Below are 19,730 nucleotides of genomic sequence, written 5' to 3'. Positions count from 1 at the left end.
CATTCGCATTTAAGATAAAGCTCATGGTACAAATAAAACTGATGAGAATTTCACATTCTGCCCTAAATTTTCTTTTGCATATGACGAAGATAATTATACAATCTGAACAGATAAGTGTAAATGCCAAGAGTAAATCTCTTATATCTTATGTGTTTATAAAAAAACTAATAAAATTTCGCAATATAAGCTATTATATCTCTCATGTCTTATGTATTTACATATGGTCTTATATATCTTATAATTAGGATTTGTAAATGGTCCAATTTTTTAAGAAAACTCCCCAAATTTTGAAGAGGAATCCCTATCATTCTGATGAATTCGCTAAGGGTGCGACTTATTCTTGTTTTTAAATAATAATCCCTACCATTCTTGATCTTTTAAAACATTCCTAAAATAGATAAGTGAATGCCGCTAATCTTTTTTTTTTTTTTTTAAATTACAATCATTCATTTTCATCCATTTATATGCCATAAATTTAGATTCTGAGATTGTCTCACAATGTAGATTTTTGAAACAATGGTCCATCCGCAATCGGGCCAAATATATGAATGCTTAAACCATCAAATATGAAGGGGCATAATGTGTAAATAGGTTAATTTAAATTAATCGTATCTACAAATAGAATATTAAGGAATTGCCTCTTTAAAAGTTAAGTAACTATATCGTGTGTGAGTGTACGTAGGGATTTGCTAGCATCCATCAACAGACCATCCGCGATGTGAGAGTTTGTCTTCATTCACGAGGTGGCTGCCCTCGCATACAACAGCGCAGCCGTAAAATGGCTTCTGCGATGAATGCTAGCAAATCCCTATGTGCGTGTGCGCCAGTGTGCTAGTGCGTGCGTGCGTGTGCGTGTGTGTGCATGTGCGTGTGAAGCATTAGAACCTTGTAGTCACGGCCCTTATAATTAATATTTTCCATGGCTTATTTTTATATAAACTATTAGAACCTATAAAGTATTAAAAAAATAATTCTATCACCCGAATTTCTCAAAGTTTCACCGCCCTTTATCATTACACTTTACATTTATTTCGTTTTTAGCATTTAATGATTTTAATGCTGAGAGAGAGAGAGAGAGAGAGAGAGAGAGAGAGAGAGAGAGACGGCCCTTACACTTGTCATTTCAAAGAGAAGGAGATGTGGCTAATGGTTGTCAATTAAAAGAGAGATGACTTGTAACTGCCCGAGCATTTAATGCTCTTACACTTGAGAGATATGATTGTACTGTTAATGCTCTTTCACTTATGTCTTTTCTCTTCCTTCTCCTATTTTGTACCAACATACAGTTGAATACATGTACTTTGAACAACATTTTCTAGAAAGGTTCTCTTATATCTTATGTCACTTAGTATTTTCTATTTTTCTTTATTAAGTATTAGAAATAAGAGAATATAAATTACCAACGTAGGAACAATGTCGGTTCCTGGTCTAGAAATAGGATATAAGAGATTATTAATTTATAGAGCATTAATTACGAGAGCCTCAACTGTATTTGTAAATGAGATTTACTTCTTTGAGAAGGGTAAGCAATTAGCTATTTGAGAAGATTTAACGTGATGCAACGGTCTTATCACCCATTTTAACAAATGTCTCTTGTAAGAGTTCAAAACTTTTAAATATCTCGTTCACTTTCGCACGCATGCCCTGCGTGTGCGCGTCCACTGTTAGATACGCAGATGATGATATGGAAGATGACAAAGAGAATACAAGGCCAGATTACATACAAGAAGCATATGAGAAGTACAAAGAAGAAGAGCATGGAAAGTTATATGGAAGTGATATTGCTTTGCCATCACCGCAAAGGAACTATGACTGCCATTGTCGCTAGTGATATGGTTTTGCCCGCAACTATTATACAATTCTCTATATGATACGTTTACATAGTGGACTGCTACACATGTCATATTTGGTTTAGACAGCGGACTACTACACATATGTCATATTCAGCAGACATTGAATTGGAGATTATAGGTATTCTACTAGCCCACGCACATCACATGGTAAGATACAACTCAATAAGAGAATTAAGGTGGGAGGTTATATTCCTTGGGACGAGGGTGTGTATATCTTCATCTTTGATCCAGGTGGACTAATTCCCGGGTGGAGTTTATGTGAACTCAGGACCGAGTTCTCCACTGTGAACTTTTGAAATACGCGACCATGCTTCTTGTTGCATATTTCAGTTCCAGCTTCATTTTTAGTCTAGGTATGTGATTTGATCTTGTTTGGTTCGTATCTTGGGAAAATGATTCTCTGATTACTCATTCTATGCCTATTTTACTTCACATTGCTCCTTGCCTCCTATTTCGGTTCTTATTATTGTGGCCATGCTTCAGATTTCAGTTTCGGTTTCTACATGTAAATTTTGTATGTTCTATTTTGGCTCTTATCGATTTGTGGTAATATGAATCCTTGATTATTTACCTTGTCTTAAGTATACTTTGTGTGGTTCCAAATCACTTGTGATGAACCCTATGTGAATTTCTTTGCGATGAACTATAAAAGATAACCATCGGAATGTGTAGTGTATCGCTCGCTTTAAGTTTGGGCTTCACTTTGACTTTCTGTTTCCCATCAGTGGGTTAGGATCATCCTGTTGCAGACTTCATGATCGGTGTGTGTGTGTGTGTGTGTGTGTGTGTGAGAGAGAGAGAGAGAGAGAGAGAGAGAGAGAGAGAGAGAATTCATGAAAAACAAGACTGTATATTCAATCAATCGCTTGATTGTCCCATTGACATACTCAAACTGTATTATTATTACGATTTTAAGAAATGCAAACATCAAGTTTGCTTATTCAAATACACTATTGTAGTTAATGCATGGGATCCTTGTCGGTAGTTATCTAGTTTTTGGGCCCGAACTGTGCCTGAAGAAAATCAACCACTTTCTTGTCAAGTTGGAAGGCCTTGGCGAGAACATCATCGGAGATGGGCAGGTTTGATCCGAAGACGGCATTAGCTATGGTGATCACACCTGGGTTCTGACTTGCCAGAGCGGCAATGGCCACCGCATTGGTCTGTCCAACATTGAATTGGAAGTGAATGAGACCTATTGGAAACACAAACACATCACCCTTATTGAGGACCTTTGATATGAGCCGATTTTCGCCATTTGCAAGGTTAGAGGTGACGAAACCAACGAGGAGGGTGCCCTCTTGAACTACAATCATCTCAGTGCCCCTTGGGTGTGTGTGGGGAGGGTTTAGTCCATAGGGTGCAAAGTCTATGCGAGCCATGGAGATGCCAAGAGTGTTGAGTCCTGGTATTTGGACCACGTTCACTGCGGTCACATTGGACCCAACTCGGTTATTTGTGTTGCGTGGCATGTCAAGCCCTGGGAAGAAGAAATCGCTTGCTTGAGCGAGCATTGGGTCCTTGCAAACCACGCCATTGACTAACACTGAGAAGGAAAAACATCAAAAAAAGATCAGCCAATAAAAAAAAACATAACCCATGCACGTAGGGCCGATGTCCACACGCAGAGTAAATGCAATAACAATATTTCTCAAGTCATCTAGCCTACCAAAAATGGAATTGAGTTTGCACAAACACGTGATTATCATGATACTAATGGAAGTTAAATTGAGAAATTTGTACCTGGAGAGATATTGTCAGCAACACAAAAGTCCTGTAGAGGACTGGGATCAGCGGCAAAGGTAAGAGAAGATGCCAAGGAAAGGAGTACAAGTACAAGGAGGGGAGTAGCCTTCTCCATTTTATCAATCTAAAGAAGAGTATTGGGTGCAAGTGTTTTGACGGTGTGGAAGAAGCTTAGAAAGGGTGCATATTTATAGCAGAGAGAGAGAGAGAGAGATAGATAGAGAGATGCATGGCTTAGGGGTCATGTGATTTCATGGAAATGGTCTTGTTACTACCAAATCAATACACGGTTTAACAACTACGCTATCTAATCTAATTTTTTATCCAAGTAGATCTTTTCCAGCAAAGAATAGAAGCAGCCGTCGGACTTGTTTTTCTGTGTAAATTTTGTTTTTAATATTTTGAAATGGTAAGATCTAAATTAATAAGTGGAGCGAGCCCCACGACCGAGCTGGTCGTAAGTATACAAAGAAAAATAAAAAACAACATATTATGGAGGAAGAAAACCAAAGATCCAATTCACTCCATCTCTCGCAAAACCGTCCGCTACACTATTAGCCGAGGGATGGACATGCTGAAATCAAACTGGGTGATCTCCCACACGGCCTCAAACAATGCCTACCCTATTTATACCATGTATATATTCCCAAAATACTTACCCATTTGATTGCTAATTTGCAGACCTTTTTTTAAGGTTGGCCAATACCACTCTAATTAGGAAATTGATTTTTCCCGACCCCTCTTCAGCATTTCCTTCTCCTTTTGTTAATCTTTTCTTAAGAATGGCTACATTTCCACCTTTTGTTTGCCTTTCTCTGAAAATAGTCATTTCCAAGAAAGCACAAACAAAAGGATGGATATGCTGAGGAATGAGGTAGAAATTAAAATATCACTTGTAATTATTAAAAAAAACTTATGGCATCTCTAAAAATTTTTATTTTAGTTACTTCGTTATTAAAGATTCTTTGCGAAATCTTAGTTAGATTGTAAATAAAATAATAAATATATTTTAAACTCCTTTTACCATTTGGTTGTTTTTCAAATATGCAATTTGAGAAAAAAAAATGGCGTCGATTTTCTATCGTTGAAGCTGTTGATCTGGTGGACCCCCACTCACACCGAAAGGCCATCCATCATCTACGCTAAAACTATGGTAGGATGATCCTAACCCACTGATGGCAAATTTTTCAAAAAACGTCTTAAAGAATTTAAAAACGATTTTTTCAATAACTTAATATCATAAATTTTGGGGGCAACTAAGACGCCCTTATCTATATATTTGTACCAATATGGCTCCAATAGTATATCTACTACTACCTAATACATCTTTTTTCCCAACTTGACTTTCATTAGGTTGGATAATTTAATTAAGGGAAAATTACAGATACACCCCCTCAAATATGGTCAAATTCCACTTCTAACCCCGTGGTATCAAAGGAACCAAAGACACCCCCTTAGTTTTCAATAATGCTTGTTATATGACGGGGTGTACAGGAACGAATAAATTGTTAGGGGTGTCTTTGATGGATTCTGAACTATAGGGTGAAAAATAGGGGATCTACTTAAAAATGTCAGAAAGTTAAGGGGTTGCCTTTGGTACCTTCGATACCACGGGGTTAGAAGTGGAATTTCGCCCTAGTTGAGGAGGTGTATCCTGTATTTGTCCCTTTAATTAATGCCCTATTTATCTGAAAAAGGGCTCCACTTATTGAGCGGGAAAGGCATACTCTATATGTAGCTAATCCAAGGGGTTTATTCCATATATAAATTAGAGAAATGATAATGGGAATGGCTGCCTTGCAAAAACCAGCTAAAGGTCGCCCCACATTGGTCCATCCCAACGAAAATCATTTGAAAGAGCACAGAAAAATATGAAAATGGCACGGACAGATATTAAATTAATGGAAAAAGAAATCCACCTTGCTCAGAAGTCCCAATAGGAGCGCCCATGCAGATGGTTTTTTGCAAGGGCACCATTCATTTTAGCATTTTCGTCTTGAAATTATATATGAAAGGAGGCCAATCCAAAGAATTGCTTATCCAAGGATGTCTATCCCCCAACGACAGAGAACAATGCAGTTCCATGCCACGTCCAGTTTTATACATTTTCAAAGTTTCTGTTCGCACTAATTATTGATTTGTTGAGCTGAGTATACGTCATTTCACTAAACTAGATGACGAGGTAGTTGTGAACTTGTGATGTGGAAAACCCCCTTGCGAGATTGTTAGATGAAGTAATTAAAAACTTGTGGGGCCCACCTAATTCAAGTCTATCGTATAGTCATCTAGAAAGCATACAAAACTCCTTTTGCATGTTAATTTATTTTTAGGGCGCTGATATTTTCGCCCTTGACCGCCCCCTTGGAGGCTAGTTTCCCTCTTGACAGCCCACTATGATCCAAACCATCCATTTGATGGCCCACAACATAAATAGGTTGCACCCCAAAATATTATAGATCGGAGGTTTGAGATCATCCTGTGGAAATGATTTTGGGGGAACAACCTATTTACGTTGCGGCCCATCAAATGAATGGCTTGGATCATCCTATTGTGTGGACCGTACAGTTCATTTTGAAAAATATAAGTGGGGCCTACAATTAGGGGTGAGCATTATTCTGTTAAAACCGAATACCCGAACCGAATTGGTCGGTTCGGTTTGGTTTTGGTTTTTTTTTTTGGAAATTCGGTTTCAGTTTCGGTTTTCTAAAAAAAAAAATCGGTTAACCGAATAACCAAAATTATGGATGAAAACCATTTTTTTTCCAAAAAAAAGTGCTATATGTGCACTCCGTAGGATGATTAAAACCGTCCATTTGATTGATCCCAACTTAATTAGGTTGTGCTCAAAAAATCATTTTGATCGGATGATCCTAGCCCTCCGATCCAAACCGAGATTTTAATTTTTCCCCTCTATTTCTCCCACAATTCGGTTATTCGGTTATAACTGAATAACCGAATTTTATTCGGTTCGGTTTTGGCGAATTTCGGTTCGGTTTCGGTTACCGAAATTTGGTAACTGAAATTATTTCGGTTACCAAATTTCGGTCTATTCGGTTCGGTTAAAACCGAATAACCACCCCTACCTACAATTGGGCCTTAATGTTACTGTAACACCTGAACCATAGGATGATCCAAACCATCTATTTGATGGCCCACAACTTAAATAGGTTTCACTCCAGAATATCATTTTCAAAATATCATTTTCAAAGGATGATCGCAACCCTCAAATCTATAGAGGTTTCTCTTTAGATCAGAGGGCTAGGATCATTCTTTGGAAATAATATTTCACGGTGCAACCTATTTACGTTGTGGGCCATCGAATGGATGGTTTGGATCATCCTATGGAGGGACCTACCTTCCTCACAAATTAAAACAAATTAATTATTGGGCCCACCAACAGTTCATGCACGTTGGAGAGAGAGAGACACCGGATTGGAGTAGTGTTGTATCGGTAAAAAGTAGATAGGAAACATGCTTTATGGATTGGCCGCGAGATACAAAGTCAAAGTCTTATTGAAAGGCTATTTCGTGTGTGTTAAATACATTCAGCAATATAATAAAGTTCTTTTGTGTTCTGTTCTCTTCTGTGTTTCTGTATTACTTGTTCTTTAAATTCTACAAAGTGGTATCAGAGCAGAAAGGCTGGGGACAATTTCGAAAGAAGACCGGCACGGGTTCGGTAAGTTGGCAATATGGCAGGCAATACCAATTCTTCAAGTTTTCAGCAAAACGTTCCTTTGTTTAAAGGTGCTAATTTTCAGTTTTGGTCTACTATGATGAAGACATTATTTATGTCACGTGATATATGAATCCTTTTGAATATCCCGACTTTGTTCATTCGTATATTTTGATCTTAGTTACTTGTGTTTGATCATGCTTGTAAATCTCCACTGTGAACTTTTGAAATACGCGACCATGCTTCTCGTTGCATGTTTCAGTTTCAGCTACATTTTTAGTCTCGGGATGTGATTTGATCCTGTCTGGTTCGTATCTTGGCAAAATGATTCTCTGATTACTCATTCTATGCCTATTTTACTTCACATTGCTCCTTGCCTCCTATTTCGGTTCTTATTATTGTGGCCATGCTTCAGATTTCAGTTTCCGTTTCTACATGTAAATTTTGTATGTTCTATTTTGGCTCTTATCGATTTGTGGTAATATGAATCCTTGATTATTTACCTTGTCTTAAGTATACTTTGTGTGGTTCCAAATCACTTGTGATGAACCCTATGTGAATTTCTTTGCGATGAACTATAAAAGATAACCATCAGAATGTGTAGTGTATCCCTCGCTTTAAGTTTGGGCTTCACTTTGACTTTCTGTTTCCCATCAGTGGGTTAGGATCATCCTGTTGCAGACTTCATGATCGGTGTGTGTGTGTGTGTGTGTGTGTGTGTGTGTGAGAGAGAGAGAGAGAGAGAGAGAGAGAGAGAGAGAGACGAATTCATGAAAAACAAGATTGCATAGTAAATCAATCCCTTGATTTCCCCAGTGACATACTCAGACTGTATTATTATTACTATTTTAAGAAATGCAAACATCAAGTTTGCTTATTCAAATAGACACTACGGTAGTTAATGCATGGGATCCTTGTCGGTAGTTATCTAGTTTTTGGGCCCGAACTGTCCCTGAAGAAAATCAACTACTTTCTTGTCAAGTTGGAAGGCCTTGGCGAGAACATCATCGGAGATGGGCAGGTTTGATCCGAAGACGGCATTAGCTATGGTGATCACACCTGGGTTCTGACTTGCCAGAGCGGCAATGGCCACCGCATTGGTCTGTCCAACATTGAATTGGAAGTGAATGAGACCTATTGGAAACACAAACACATCACCCTTATTGAGGACCTTTGATATGAGCCGATTTTCGCCATTTGCAAGGTTAGAGGTGACGAAACCAACGAGGAGGGTGCCCTCTTGAACTACAATCATCTCAGTGCCCCTTGGGTGTGTGTGGGGAGGGTTTAGTCCATAGGGTGCAAAGTCTATGCGAGCCATGGAGATGCCAAGAGTGTTGAGTCCTGGTATTTGGACCACGTTCACTGCGGTCACATTGGACCCAACTCGGTTATTTGTGTTGCGTGGCATGTCAAGCCCTGGGAAGAAGAAATCGCTTGCTTGAGCGAGCATTGGGTCCTTGCAAACCACGCCATTGACCAACACTGAGAAGGAAAAACATCAAAAAAAGATCAGCCAATAAAAAAAAACATAACCCATGCACGTAGGGCCGGTGTCCACACGCAGAGTAAATGCAATAACAATATTTCTCAAGTCATCTAGCCAAACCCCACATTACCTACCAAAAAATGGAATTGAGTTTGCACAAACACGTGATTATCATGATACTAATGGAAGTTAAATTGAGAAATAAAAAAAAAGCATTTGTACCTGGAGACATATTGTCAGCAACACAAAAGTCCTGTAGAGGACTGGGATCAGCGGCAAAGGTAAGAGAAGATGCCAAGGAAAGGAGTACAAGTACAAGGAGGGGAGTAGCCTTCTCCATTTTATCAATCTAAAGAGGAGTATTGGGTGCGAGTGTTTTGATGGTGTGGAAGAAGCTTAGAATGGGTGCATATTTATAGGCAGAGAGGGAGAGAGAAATAGATGCATGGCTTAAGGGTCATGTGATTTCATGGAAATGGTCTTGTTACAACTTAATCAATATATGGTTTAACAACTACGCTATCTAATCTATTTTTTTCATCCAAGTAGATCTTTGCCCGCAAAGAATAGAAGCAGTCGTCAGACTCTTTTTTCTGTGAAAGTTGAAACAATCTTTTCTTACCTAAATTATAATGTAACTTATCTGAGTTGAAAAATGCCTGCCCTTTTTTTAAATGCTTAGATCTAAATTAATAAGTGGGGCTTGCCCCACCACCGAACTGGTCATGAGTACAGACAAAGAAAATATACAAAGAAAAATAAGAAACAACATATTATGGAGGAAGAAAATCAAAGATCCAATTTACTCCATCTCTCGCGAAACGGTCCGCTACCCTATTAGCCGAGCGAAGGACATGCTGAAATCAAACTGGGTGATCTCCCACGTGGTCTCGAACAATGCGTACCCTATTTATACCTACCCGTTTGATTGCTAATTTGCAGACCTTTTTTTAAGGTTGGCCAATACCACTCTAATTAGGAAATTGATTTTTCCCGACCCCTTTTCAGCATTTCCACCTCCTCTTGTTTATCTTTTCTTAAGAATGGCTATATTTCCACCTTTTGTTTGCCTTTCCCTGAAAATAGTCATTTCCAAGAAAGCACAAACAAAAGGATGGATATGCTGAGGAATGGGGTAGAAAATAAAATTTCACTTGTAATTATAAAAAACTTACAGCATCTATAAATTTTTTTATTTTCGTTACTCCGCTATTAAAGATTAGTTGCCAAAACTTGGTTAAATGGTAAATAAATATATTTTAAACTCCTTTGACCATTTGGATGTTTTTCAAATATGCGATTTGAGAAATAATTGGTGTCGATTTTCTGTCGTTCAAGCTGTTGATATGGTGGACCCCCACTCACATAAAAAATCCATCCATCATCTACGTTAAAACTATGATAGGATGATCCTGATCCGCTGATGGCAAATTTATCAAAAAACGTCTTAATATATCATTTCCTTCGGGAAATCGTTTTGACAATTTCATGTTTTCGGATAATATTGTGATGGAATTTCCATACCAATCTAATTGTTAATAGGGAAAAGTGTTTCTACACGGCCGAGTAGATACGTTATCTACTCCGTCGGCCAAAATTACAGTGGGGCCCACATTGTTTGGGTCCTGATCGCAATAGTTAGGGTGTGCCAAAAAAAAAAAAAAAAAAAACCAGCACCATAAGATCATCCCAACCTTCTATTTGTGGAGGTTAAATATGGACGGCTATGAACCTCCCATTTTTAACCTCTACAAATTGAAGGGTTAGGATGATAGTTTGAAGTTGATTTTTAGGGCACACCCTATCTATCTCAGGGCCTAACAAATGAATGCTCTGGATTATCCAAGCAATGTGGGCCCACTGTGTTTCATGCGACGTAGTAGACAACGTTATCTACTTTTGACCTAGTAGAAACACTTTTCCCTTGTTAATATCTTTTACATTATAAACTATAATTCAGAAAATATATTGTCAAATTAAGAGTTCTTCTAGCAAACCGTTACTACTTTACAATATTATAAAACAAGAGTTTTAATACGGTGCCCGACGGTCAAGTCCCATGTGGGCGGTACCCCCTTGATATTTGATCCAACAGCAGCCCAGTTTTTAAGAGGAGCAAAAGAAATAAATCACAAGCAATCACAAGAAGAAAACAATATATGCAGTTCACCATAATGGGCTACATCCAACGACAAGGTAACACAGGTCCATTATTTCAAACCAAATAGTACAACGTTACCTCCACACTTGTAACAACCACCGAAAAACCCTTCTCTCCAACCTTGTATACAATCACAAAAAACCCCCAAATCTATACACTAAGTATGAGGAGAAATCCCCTTAAAAAAACCTCCAACATTATGCTAGGGTTGCAAGGAAAAACTAATGGAAATGAAGAATGAAAGAAGAGGAACACACCCTAAGTAACCAGGAAGAAGAAACATGTTTTTGCCTCACCAGAGAAGCCCTCCTAGAGCCCAAAGAGAAAACCCCTCATTTCTTGTAGTAACCTTTTCTCCTCTCAAACCTCTCACTCTTCTCCTCCTTTTTAAAGACCTTTTTATCTCTTGCCTTTACAAAACCATATGAGAGAGGCATGGAAAACATCCCACTTAAAAGACCAAGTGAGACCCGCTCCAAAAAAAACAAAAAATGAAAAAACTGGTGCTCATGCGTCACCGTTTTAACAATCTCCACATTGATGCATAATCACCGGCATACCAAGTCTTCCTTCTTGAGACCGAGAGAAGATAAACTTCGATCTAACTTTTCTCCTTGAACCATCGTTACGATCATATCCACTACATTCTCCTTGGTTCACACTTTCAACAAATAGATCCTTCCATCAGACTTCCTGAATGTAGTGATATTGTACCGATATATGTTTGGTCCTTTTGTGATTAACCGAATTCATGGCCAAACAAATGATGCACATGTTATCACAAAAAATAATCCATGGGTTTTGACTCGATGCCAATCTCACCCATCAAACCTTGAAGCCAAACTACTTTCTAGCAAGCTTCCGCTGTCTCCATGTACTCGGCCTCGATAGTGGATAAGGCAACCGTTGGTTGCAACTTTGCCATCCAACTAATAGGACCATTCCCATTAGCATAACCCATAATAGATCTTCCTTTGTCCATAAATTATTAAAAGTTAAAAAATCAAACAACTACACAAAATTTCTTTTAATTTAAAAAATCATTCGCATTTAAGATAAAGCTCATGGTACAAATAAAACTGATGAGAATTTCACATTCTGCCCTAAATTTTCTTTTGCATATGACGAAGATAATTATACAATCTGAACAGATAAGTGTAAATGCCAAGAGTAAATCTCTTATATCTTATGTGTTTATAAAAAAACTAATAAAATTTCGCAATATAAGCTGTTATATCTCTCATGTCTTATGTATTTACATATGGTCTTATATATCTTATAATTAGGATTTGTAAATGGTCCAATTTTTTAAGAAAACTCCCCAAATTTTGAAGAGGAATCCCTATCATTCTGATGAATTCGCTAAGGGTGCGACTTATTCTTGTTTTTAAATAATAATCCCTACCATTCTTGATCTTTTAAAATATTCCTAAAATAGATAAGTGAATGCCGCTAATCTTTTTTTTTTTTTTTTAAATTACAATCATTCATTTTCATCCATTTATATGCCATAAATTTAGATTCTGAGATTGTCTCACAATGTAGATTTTTGAAACAATAGTCCATCCGCAATCGGGCCAAATATATGAATGCTTAAACCATCAAATATGAAGGGGCATAATGTGTAAATAGGTTAATTTAAATTAATCGTATCTACAAATAGAATATTAAGGAATTGCCTCTTTAAAAGTTAAGTAACTATATCGTGTGTGAGTGTACGTAGGGATTTGCTAGCATCCATCAACAGACCATCCGCGATGTGAGAGTTTGTCTTCATTCACGAGGTGGCTGCTGTAGACACCCCATTTTGACCGGACCCGGGTTCGAGTTGCTTGTACAAAGCCTCGTCAAATCAGTGAGCTGGGGTCCCAAATTAAACCCTGGGGTAGTTTAGGGTCTCTCATAGACCTCCGTAAAATTTCGTCGAGATTCGAGCGCGTTTGCTCAGTGAACAGGTCAAGAGAGTGAGCGCAATGCAGACTAAAAAGAGGAGTGAATTCATCTGAAAAGGGGGTTGTCCACGGGAAAAAGGAGACAAATATATCATTTTCATATAAAAAGGGGAGTGCATAATCCCGTCCGGGCCGCGCTTGATTCGCGCGCCCATCAACATTTGTGCGCCCATCAAACGGGTAGTGCTAATATCAGCAACCTGGTTTTTAATATAAAAAAAAATCAAATGAAAATCGAGGGGAGAGATCTCATTTTTTCGTAGAAAAGAGAAGGAGAGAGAGTGCGAAAAAGAAAACCTAAACCCTAGATCGGATTCTTCTCCCATCTTCTTCTCCGACAAGACCCGGCCGGAATCCGGCTCGCCTTCCCCTCCTCTTTGCTCAAAAGAAGGGTAAATAAAAAGATCGGGAAGGAGAGATTCATTTTCGTCAAACAGAGAGGGAGAAAGGGGTTTTGGGGGATTTTCTTCTCCGATTAGTATCTCCGGCCAGACCTTGGAGCTTCGGTAGATTTCCGATCATCTTCCCCAAGGCTCTGGTCATATTCCCATCTCCGATCACCACCGTGATCGTCGACCATCTCTGGCCGAATCCCTTCCCCATGTTCTTCTCTATTTCCTAACCCAAACCAGATCCGACGATTTCCCCTCATTATTTTGTTTCCAGCAGAGAGAGAGAGAGAGAGCTCGCCGGCCTTCACTTTCTCCGGCAATTTATGCCGGAATCTGGCATAAAGAGCCGCTCCACTCCATGGAAACCTTGATTTCCTTTCAGGTATTTTTCCAGATCTGATTTTGTTTTAGATCTGAAATAGAGAGAGATCTAGGGGGTTTTTCATTTTCATAACAGAGGGAGAGAGATTGCAGAGAAAGGGAGAGCTCCCTTTTCCGATCTCTGTATCTTCAAAACCCAGTTTTCTGAAAACTGCTTGTCGGAGAACCACTTTCCGGCGTGTCAATCTCCATAAATAACCCAAAGATCGGTGGCATTTTCTGAAAACCCTTCTCTCTGTGTTATTTTCTAAGCCTTGGTCTTCAGATCTTCTGATTTTAAAAATAAAAAAATAAAAAAAATATAGGGAATGTGAATGGAAGAGAAGATGGTATTAATGGAGGAGAAGAGCCTTCTAGAAGATCCGATCGTTATCTAGGTTTTAGAAATGATTTTCCAGAGAGCTCGAATCGGAAGGCCCGCGTTTTGTCATTGGATTTGATGGGGAATGCGCCACCTGAAAGTCTTGGAAGGATTCAATCTCCTCTTATATGTTTACTCCTCAGGTTCCTGTAGCGCCCTTGCAGAGGGCTGCAGATGTTCCCCCAGTTTACAACCAACCATGGATGAATGACACCCATGATCCTCTGGATCATTCCCCAGAGCAAAGAATCCTTACAATGATCATAATGAACTATGGAGGTAATGATGTTGTAGTGAAGGGATCATGGGACAATTGGTCCTCAAGGAAAATTTTGCAAAGATTAGGCAAGGATCATTCCATTCTGTTGGTCCTCCCATCTGGCATCTACCAGTATAAGTTCGTTGTGGATGGTGAATGGAGATACATTCTGGATTTTCCTTTTATAGCTGATGAGATGGGCTGTGTTACAAATCTCCTAGATGTTCATGACTATGTGCCAGAAAACCTCGAAAGTGTTGCCGAATTTGAGCTCCCTCCCTCTCCAGATTCAAGCTACGGTCAACCTTTCCCAGTAGAAGAGGACTTTGCAAGGGAGCCGTTGGCTGTTCCACCTCAGCTGCATCTCATGGTTTTTGGAATGGAGAACGCAGAGGTTTCTTCGAAACCCCAACAGGTCGTTCTCAATCACTTATTCATAGAGAAAGGATGGGCTCCTCAATCTTTGGTTGCCCTCAGCTTAACCCACAGGTTTCAATCCAACTTTCAAAAGAAAAGGTAGTTCAGCTCAAATTCCATTTGATTAGGTAAGTTTCGTTGTATGAGTAATTCATCTGGATCTATATCTGTTTGCCTGTTTGCCTCATGTTTGGAAATTTTCGATCTATATATGCATAAATTTTTACTTTGATACTATCTTTCTATATGAGAATTTCTGAAAAGGAGATCATAATTCTGTTACAGAGAGGTTTTAATACAAGGTATTTTTAATTCGATTCATTGATGCTGTAGGTTTACAAATTGATTTTTGCCTCTTTGTGCTTTGTGGTTGGCTTTGAAGTGTTTAATATCATTTTTTTATTTCATTAGGCTACCCAGCGGCTGGTCTGGGCTAATTAATTTTATTTTAAATAAATTGTTTAATTGAAGAGGGAAATCAGATGATTTACACTATTCGATGTCCTTGACACGAATATCGTCTGATTTCAAGGCGGTTTGTAGAAATATTATACGTGTAGGAAATCAGATGATTACTTTGGCATCATCTGATTTCATCGGAGTCCCCGTATTGGGGTTTGTGGTTGGCTTTGAAGTGTTTGATATTATTTTTACTTCATTAGGCTACCTAGCGGCTGGTCTGGGCTAATTAATGTTATTTATCATGCTATGATTGCTATTATTACAGGTTGTGTACTCTTTAGTTATAAGTCTTTCTTTGCTTAGTACTTGATTTGTTTATATAAGAATTGAATAGAAATTTGAGATTGCCTAGTAGCTCTTTTCTGCTCTCTTGGTGGACTAACGCAGTCTTCTAGACTTCTTTAGATACTAGAGCCTGTACTAGGAGGCATATTCTGTCTCATTAGGAAATCCTCCTTTGGAGGCTAGCCTCATTTTTAGCTTAACCTCAAGGAGGTTGCTTTGATTTTGATAAATGGTGTACCCATAGGAGGCATGCCTTGCCTCATTTAGAGAGCCTTTGAATCATTTGTTTGTGTGGTGATGTTATCGGGGGAGTCTTTGACTCATTTGATCTTTATTGATGTTATTAGGGAGTCATCTGTCTTGGCTTTGTAAGTAATTAGCCTTTAGAAGGCCTGCTTGGCCTCATTTGTAGAATCCTCTCTGAGGTTGCACCTCAATTTGTTCCTCTGTTAATTAGAGACCAATTTGGTCAATTAGTTGTCTTAGCCTTGCTTACCCCTTGCAAGGGCAATGATAAGGTTACTTGGAGCCCATCTTTGTGTGTGTTTGGGAGACCCGCCCGGTCTCATTCTCTCGCTAGTTCTCCTCTTTGTGCGTCGTTTGGTTTTTGGGAGAACACCCTACTCGGCTTGGCTTCATACTCCTACCCTTATGGGGTACTGGGCGCATATTTGTTGCACCCTAGGGCTAAGTAGCTGTCCGGCCCGGCTGGGTGTTTTACCTCTGCCAAATGTGCAAATTCTTGTTCCTTTTCTTTTAGGGAGTCTCTGACTCATTTATCCTTTAGTTGGTGTTAGTGGAGTCTTTGACTCATGTTCCTTTTCTTTTAGGGAGTCTCTGACTCATTTATCCTTTAGTTGATGTTAGTGGAGTCTTTGACTCGTGTTTCCTTTTCTTTTAGACAGTCTTTGACTCATCTATCCTTTAGTTGGTATTAGTGGAGTCTTTGACTCATGTTTCTTTCTCTTTTAGAGAGTCTTTGGCTCGTCTATTCTTTAGTTGGTGTTAGTGAAGTCTTTGACTCGTGTTTCCTTTTCTTTTAGAGAGTCTTTGACTCATTTATCCTTTAGTTGGTGTTATTGGAGTCTTTGACTCGTGTTTCCTTTTCTTTTAGAGAGTCCTTGACTCATTTATCCTTTTAGTTGGTATTGTTAGAGTCTTTGACTCATATTCCTTTTCTTTCAGAGAGTCTTTGACTCACTCGTCCTTTAGATAGCAGTATTAGAGAGTCTTTGATTCATTTCCCCTTTTTTTTCTATAGTTGTTTTTAGGAGCTTCTCCTTAGTGTTGTCGTTACTCTTGTTTGTTGGAGACTTGCCCAGTCTCATTGGAGCTTTACCTTCTGGGTCTCAGATCCTTTTGTCATCTTTGATAGTTAGCTTGCCTGGTTTAGGGGTTTCCCCTGTTTGCCCTAGGGTTTAGCCCTAGGGTTTTGCTTCGTGTGTTCCCTTAGGTCTTTGACCAAAAGGGTGAAATCAGAAATTAAAAATCTAAAAACATCAGAAATTCGAAATCCAAAAACATTTGAAAAGCTTTAAAACCCAAAAACATTAGAAATTTGAAACTCAAAAACATTGGAAAAACTTTAAAAACATCAAAAACATTAAAAAATATCAAAAATCTAAAGTGTTGAATGTTTTAGAGGTAGCAATTAGGAGAGTTCGTTTCGAACTACGTTGGCTTGATCCTCTTCCGAGGTACGTAGTGCAGCTTGGGATCCACATCCCAAGAGGGTGTGTATATCTTCATCTTTGATCCAAGTGGACTAATTCCCGGGTGGAGTTTATCTGAACTCAGGACCGAGTTCTCCACTGTGAACTTTTGAAATACGCGACCATGCTTCTTGTTGCATATTTCAGTTCCAGCTTCATTTTTAGTCTAGGTATGTGATTTGATCTTGTTTGGTTCGTATCTTGGGAAAATGATTCTCTGATTACTCATTCTATGCCTATTTTACTTCACATTGCTCCTTGCCTCCTATTTCGGCTTTTATAATTGTGGCCATGCTTCTCATTTCAGTTTCGGTTTCTACATGCAAATTTTGTATGTTCTATTTTGGCTCTTATCCATCTGTGGTAATATGAATCCCTGATTATTTACCTTGTGTTAAGCATATTTTGTGTGGCTCAAAATTACTTGTGTTGAACCATCAGAATGTGTAGTGTATCCCTCACTCTAAGTTTCGGCTTCACTTTGACTTTCTGTTGCAGCCTTCTGTTTCCCTACCATGCTAGACCCAGCTAGAGTAATGCTTGTTTACTATCTGAGCGTTAGCTCACTCGTAGTTTAAAATTTTCAGATATTGAAATTGGACTTGTGCAAAGATCTGGAGTGGGAGCGTACCCTCGTTTTATTTGGTCAAAGGACTAGTAATTTGCACTTGAGCGTGTATACATCTTTTAATAGTATTGATGGATATCGATGTTTTAGTTTGAGAGAGAGAGAGAGAGAGAGAGAGAGAGAGAGAGAGAGAGAATTCATGAAAAACAAGACTGTATATTCAATCAGTCGCTTGATTGTCCCATTGACATACTCAAACTGTATTATTATTACGATTTTAAGAAATGCAAACATCAAGTTTGCTTATTCAAATACACTATTGTAGTTAATGCATGGGATCCTTGTCGGTAGTTATCTAGTTTTTGGGCCCGAACTGTGCCTGAAGAAAATCAACCACTTTCTTGTCAAGTTGGAAGGCCTTGGCGAGAACATCATCGGAGATGGGCAGGTTTGATCCGAAGACAGCATTAGCTATGGTGATCACACCTGGGTTCTGACTTGCCAGAGCGGCAATGGCCACCGCATTGGTCTGTCCAACATTGAATTGGAAGTGAATGAGACCTATTGGAAACACAAACACATCACCCTTATTGAGGACCTTTGATATGAGCCGATTTTCGCCATTTGCAAGGTTAGAGGTGACGAAACCAACGAGGAGGGTGCCCTCTTGAACTACAATCATCTCAGTGCCCCTTGGGTGTGTGTGGGGAGGGTTTAGTCCATAGGGTGCAAAGTCTATGCGAGCCATGGAGATGCCAAGAGTGTTGAGTCCTGGTATTTGGACCACGTTCACTGCGGTCACATTGGACCCAACTCGGTTATTTGTGTTGCGTGGCATGTCAAGCCCTGGGAAGAAGAAATCGCTTGCTTGAGCGAGCATTGGGTCCTTGCAAACCACGCCATTGACTAACACTGAGAAGGAAAAACATCAAAAAAAGATCAGCCAATAAAAAAAAACATAACCCATGCACGTAGGGCCGGTGTCCACACGCAGAGTAAATGCAATAACAATATTTCTCAAGTCATCTAGCCAAACCCCACAATACCTACCAAAAATGGAATTGAGTTTGCACAAACACGTGATTATCATGATACTAATGGAAGTTAAATTGAGAAATAAAAAAAAAGCATTTGTACCTGGAGATATATTGTCAGCAACACAAAAGTCCTGTAGAGGACTGGGATCAGCGGCAAAGGTAAGAGAAGATGCCAAGGAAAGGAGTACAAGTACAAGGAGGGGAGTAGCCTTCTCCATTTTATCAATCTAAAGAAGAGTATTGGGTGCAAGTGTTTTGACGGTGTGGAAGAAGCTTAGAAAGGGTGCATATTTATAGCAGAGAGAGAGAGAGAGATAGATAGAGAGATGCATGGCTTAGGGGTCATGTGATTTCATGGAAATGGTCTTGTTACTACCAAATCAATACACGGTTTAACAACTACGCTATCTAATCTAATTTTTTATCCAAGTAGATCTTTTCCAGCAAAGAATAGAAGCAGTCGTCGGACTTGTTTTTCTGTGTAAATTTTGTTTTTAATATTTTGAAATGGTAAGATCTAAATTAATAAGTGGAGCGAGCCCCACGACCGAGCTGGTCGTAAGTATACAAAGAAAAATAAAAAACAACATATTATGGAGGAAGAAAACCAAAGATCCAATTCACTCTGTTAGGTCTAAAATTGGTAACAGGTTATGGTAGGGCCGGAAGGGCTGATCTGGCAAGCCACGGCTGAAGGACTAATGGAGTCCTGCGCTGCACAAGGGCACAGACAAGGATACAAAGGGTCAGAAGACCAACCCGGAGTGGTGCTCCGGACGGGCGCTTCGACACTCAAGTCAGTATGAGCAGGAGTGCAGAGCAATGTCAGAGCAAAAAGCTTAGGGTTTTGATCTCAGATCCCTCACCTTAGCACAAATGAGAGCTATTTATAGTGATTCTGAGCCACCTGTCCAGGACAGGTGGTAGCCCCTGTATGGACCAGGTTTCAGACCTAGGAGGGGCAGGTGGAAGTCCCCGA

The 19,730-nt window shown here is 39.2% G+C and overlaps 3 protein-coding genes and 1 pseudogene across 3 annotated transcripts; 1 reads left to right on the top strand and 3 right to left on the bottom strand.

Moving 5' to 3' along the window:
• Nucleotides 1-2,842: 2,842 nt before the first annotated feature.
• LOC143883191 (germin-like protein 8-2) lies at nucleotides 2,843-3,714 on the bottom strand. Its single transcript, XM_077386540.1, has 2 exons — nucleotides 3,597-3,714; nucleotides 2,843-3,399 (listed from the first exon to the last, which is right to left on the bottom strand). Exons 1-2 carry the CDS (start codon nucleotides 3,712-3,714, stop codon nucleotides 2,843-2,845), a joined length of 675 nt encoding a protein of 224 aa, XP_077242655.1.
• Nucleotides 3,715-8,203: 4,489 nt separating this feature from the next.
• On the bottom strand, nucleotides 8,204-9,104 carry LOC143883190 (germin-like protein 8-2). Its single transcript, XM_077386539.1, has 2 exons — nucleotides 8,987-9,104; nucleotides 8,204-8,760 (listed from the first exon to the last, which is right to left on the bottom strand). The coding sequence occupies exons 1-2, from the start codon at nucleotides 9,102-9,104 to the stop codon at nucleotides 8,204-8,206; spliced, it is 675 nt and encodes a 224-aa protein (XP_077242654.1).
• Nucleotides 9,105-10,938: 1,834 nt separating this feature from the next.
• LOC143883189 (SNF1-related protein kinase regulatory subunit beta-1 pseudogene) lies at nucleotides 10,939-14,790 on the top strand (annotated as a pseudogene).
• A 3,279-nt stretch (nucleotides 14,791-18,069) lies between these two features.
• LOC143883188 (germin-like protein 8-2) lies at nucleotides 18,070-18,969 on the bottom strand. Its single transcript, XM_077386537.1, has 2 exons — nucleotides 18,852-18,969; nucleotides 18,070-18,626 (listed from the first exon to the last, which is right to left on the bottom strand). Exons 1-2 carry the CDS (start codon nucleotides 18,967-18,969, stop codon nucleotides 18,070-18,072), a joined length of 675 nt encoding a protein of 224 aa, XP_077242652.1.
• Nucleotides 18,970-19,730: the final 761 nt, after the last annotated feature.

The sequence above is a fragment of the Tasmannia lanceolata genome, unplaced genomic scaffold (assembly GCF_043159265.1).
Source record: "Tasmannia lanceolata isolate RefF3 unplaced genomic scaffold, GAP_Taslan_0.1 ptg000008l, whole genome shotgun sequence".
NCBI classification, from domain to species: Eukaryota; Viridiplantae; Streptophyta; class Magnoliopsida; order Canellales; family Winteraceae; genus Tasmannia; species Tasmannia lanceolata.
Note: the sequence above shows the minus strand (reverse complement) of the source record. Positions and strands in the feature narration are given on the sequence as shown.